This window comes from Grampus griseus (genome assembly GCF_964374135.1).
Source record: "Grampus griseus genome assembly, chromosome: 13".
Lineage (NCBI taxonomy): Eukaryota > Metazoa > Chordata > Mammalia > Artiodactyla > Delphinidae > Grampus > Grampus griseus.
In genome coordinates, this window is record NC_139007.1 from 638,000 (window position 1) to 641,786 (window position 3,787).

The 3,787-nt window shown below is 43.3% G+C and overlaps 1 protein-coding gene across 1 annotated transcript; it reads left to right on the plus strand.

The window, feature by feature from the left end:
• Positions 1-252: 252 nt before the first annotated feature.
• Positions 253-1,280, plus strand: LOC309831958 (porphobilinogen deaminase-like; the record flags this gene model as incomplete). Its single annotated transcript, XM_082669396.1, is given in 2 exon segments — positions 253-433; positions 436-1,280. Coding segments are annotated over 2 exon segments (1,011 nt in total). The 5' UTR covers positions 253-267.
• Positions 1,281-3,787: the final 2,507 nt, after the last annotated feature.

Sequence of the window (3,787 nt, forward strand, 5' to 3'; positions counted from 1 at the left end):
TAGTTCCCAGATCAGGGATTGAACCTGTGCCACCTTTAGTGGAAGCACAGAGTCTTAACCAATGGACCACCAGGGAAGTCCCAGAGGGACACTTTTTAAAATCTACTTGCTTTCCCACTCTGAGGCTCAGCTGGCCACAGGCCAGGGGCTGAAGTTCCTTTCTTCCAAGCCAGTGATTCTGGTTCTTGGATAAGGTGTTGAGGAACACTAAGAGCAGTGGGGACTGTGACCTCGGGACTTTATCTGCAGGAAGAAAACAGTCCAAATATGACAGTGATTCGCATGGGTACCCGCAAGAGCCAGCTGGCCCGCATACAGATGGACAGTGTGGTGGCAATGCTGAAAGCCTTATACCCAGGCCTGCAGTTTGAAATCATTGCTGTGTCTACCACAGGGGACAAGATTCTTGATACGGCTCTCTCTAAGATTGGAGAGTTACCAAGGAGCTGGAACATGCACTGGAGAGGAATGAAGTGGACCTGGTTGTTCACTCCCTGAAGGACCTGCCCATGGTGCTTCCTCCTGGCTTCACCATTGGAGCCATTTGCAAGCAGGAGAGCCCCTCTGATGCTGTTGTCTTTCACCCAAATTTTGTTGGGCAGACCCTAGAAACCTTGCCAGGGAAGAGCGTGGTGGGAACTAGCTCCCTGCGGAGAGCGGCCCAGCTGCAGAGAAAGTTCCCACATCTGGAGTTCAAGAGTGTTCGGGGAAACCTCAACACACGGCTTTGGAAGTTGGATGAGCTGCAGGAGTTCAGTGCCATCATCCTGGCTGCAGCTGGCCTGCAGTGCATGGGCTGGCAGAACCAGGTGGGACAGATCCTGCACCCTGAGGAGTACAGGTTGGGGGCTCTGGGAGTGGAAGTTCAAGCCAAGGACCAGGACATCTTGGATCTGGTGGGTGTGTTGCATGATCCTGAGACTCTACTTCACTGCACTGCTGAACGGGCCTTCCTGAGGCACCTGGAAGGAGGCTGCAGTGTGCCAGTGGCAGAGCATACAGCTATGAAGGATGGGCAACTCTACCTGACTGGAGGAGTCTGGAGTCTGAATGGCACAGATAACATGCAAGAGACCATGCAGGCCACCATCCGTGTCCCTGCCCAGCATAAAGATGGCCCTGAGGATGATCCACAGCTTGTGGGCATCACTGCCCGGAACATTCCACGACGAGCCCAGCTGGCTGCTGAGAGCCTGGGCATCAGCCTGGCCACCTTGCTGCCGAACAAAGGAGCCAAGAACATCTTGGATGTTGCACGGCAGCTCAATGATGCCCACTAACTGGTCTGTGGGGCACAGGTGCCTGGGTTGCTGGTGCCCAGTGCCTACATCCCAACCCTCAGTGCCCCATTCCCATTGCTACCTGGGGGGTGATTACCCAGGGGATTGAACTGCAGGGGCAGAGACTTCCAGAGACTTGTCTTACCTTGGGGCCTTGGTGATGGCTTGTCTCCTCAGTAGGTGGGGGCTTAGTCTCTAGAGAAAAATATCTAACAAGCCACAGCCTTTGAATGTAACCAACTCTACTAATAAACCAGATCTGAAGGTGAAAAAAAAAAGTCTACTTGCTTTGAAGGCACTGAATCTTATAAACTCTAAATATTTTCATAATTCTTAAATTTTTGTGACCAACTAACCAAATTGTGCATCAGAAAGGCGTTTTCCTATAAATAACATCCGGCTGCTTTTCTAACAGGATAATCACAAATAATCTAAGCAGAGAATAATTTCTCCTTAGGGAAGGGCCTAGAAGCTTAAAATTGGTAATATATACCTTTTATCAAAAATGACGATGATCTCTATTAAATGTTCTAGTTATATTGAATCATTTAGTTTAATTCTCATAATTACTTAATGAGTTAAGTACTGTCTTACTTTTGAAGTGAGAAAAGGGAGAGTCAGGGCTGCTAGGTGATTGCCCAACATGCTACAGGAAGTACGGGCAGGTCTGTCCACTCCCGTTCCCAGGTTCCTCAGAGCCCTGTTCTGTGCTTGAAGAGCAGGAAGCCACTGCCAGCTCCTCTGTACCCAAGTCATCCTTTTAGCTTTCATCATAAAGGGAAATTCATGTCTTTCATCTTCTCTGACCAGTAAGCTCCCTACATCTTTCCTTCCTCAATAATGTCTAATGAAATATGAGAATATATGTAACCCGGGGTATGAATTTCCCTTTTGAGTATTCAGAAAGACTCTTCTGCAATAAAGAAAGAAAATAAATTGGTAGAAGAAATTCAAAGAGTGTTAAATCTTGACAAAAGTTTGAATAAATAAAATAATTTTTATCTTTATGTTGATGACAAGAAACTTTGGATGAAATCACTTGAAGATGAATTTTTTCTTTCAATTTTGAATTGAAAGAAGATAGCAAATAAATATAGCATATACAAGAGTGGGTAAAATTATATTTATCTTTTTGCTAAGAATCATTAAGTAACACTGATATACTACTAAACAAAAATGTACATCTTTGGATCATTTTTAAAATATAACAAACTCGGGAATAGAAATAGGTTATAAAATCAATTCATAGACTAGTTTAACCTAAATGAATACTCTTGCTCTACAAAATTTTTCATATAATGTATTCACTAATTACATTCTGTTGCAGATATAAGAGCTTTATTTGACATTTATACAATTTAAGTTTCTGCTATGTCTAAATAGCTAGGAATGACTTCTCTTTAATTCAAAAACTAAATTAAGTCTATATTTTACTTTTAAAATGTAAAAATAATCAAGAAAATGCTCTCTGTCCTACAGTTCCTTTTGTTATTAGACTAACCACTGGGTTTTACTTCAGCAAAAAACCATGAACTGACACCTTATTGAATGTACTGTTACATAGGAAAAGCAAATACTCCAGCACATGTGCAAAAGATTCCACCAAATGTAAAATATTTGGTTTCAAGTCTTTACACAGCTGCCTGGGGACACCGGTTCACTAATGGCTGAAGAGTGTCTGCCTCCGTCTCGCTTCCAGGTAGACAGCAATCATACCTCCTTCCCATCTGCTTTCACTGGTAACCTATGTAAGGTTGAGAGTGGGTGAGCGATTACAGGAAAGTTAAGAAAGATGGGCAGTTCTAAATAAGAACGTATGATTCCTACCTCTGTAAGCAAATGGACCATTTCTTAGGTTGCTGGCAGATGTTGAGATAAGGTAGACAACTTATCAGTCAAGCTGAAGATACAGGGAAAGAAAATCCTTCCTTCCAGTCATTGAGCCTAACATTTAACCACACCCCAACCAGAGTTAGTAACTGTCACATGACAGAGGGGACTGTCCCCTTCTCTGACAGGAACTGCTAAAGAAGTGCCCCTGGCTGGGAGCTAAGAGTTCTCCAAGACCATGGGCCTGCTGGATCCACTTCAGGGTTGGCACTGCTAGCAGTTTTCACCTAAGCTGAGAGGCACTAGGTCTTCTCTTTTTAACACATCCTAAAATATCAAGAACTTCCTGGGCATGGCACAGGGATGCCTTCCTAATTGTGACAGTTATGTTTCTAATGAATTGCCTCTAATCTGAATTTCTGCAAGTGTCAATGCAAGTGTGGACTATTCACTATAGATTCATATAGATTTGTATGTTTTACTGCCATTCTATTTCAACTCCAAATTAGTGTCTAATGATTTAGCATCATTTCACTGTTTTTCCTCCTTCTGCCTCAGCTTCCTTCCATAACCAAGTATGTTTAAACTTCTTAAAATATCTATTTAGTAAATGGGATCATGTGCATAACTTGCCCAAAGCAGGAGACACCTACTTCTGTATTGAGTATAGAGGCTGG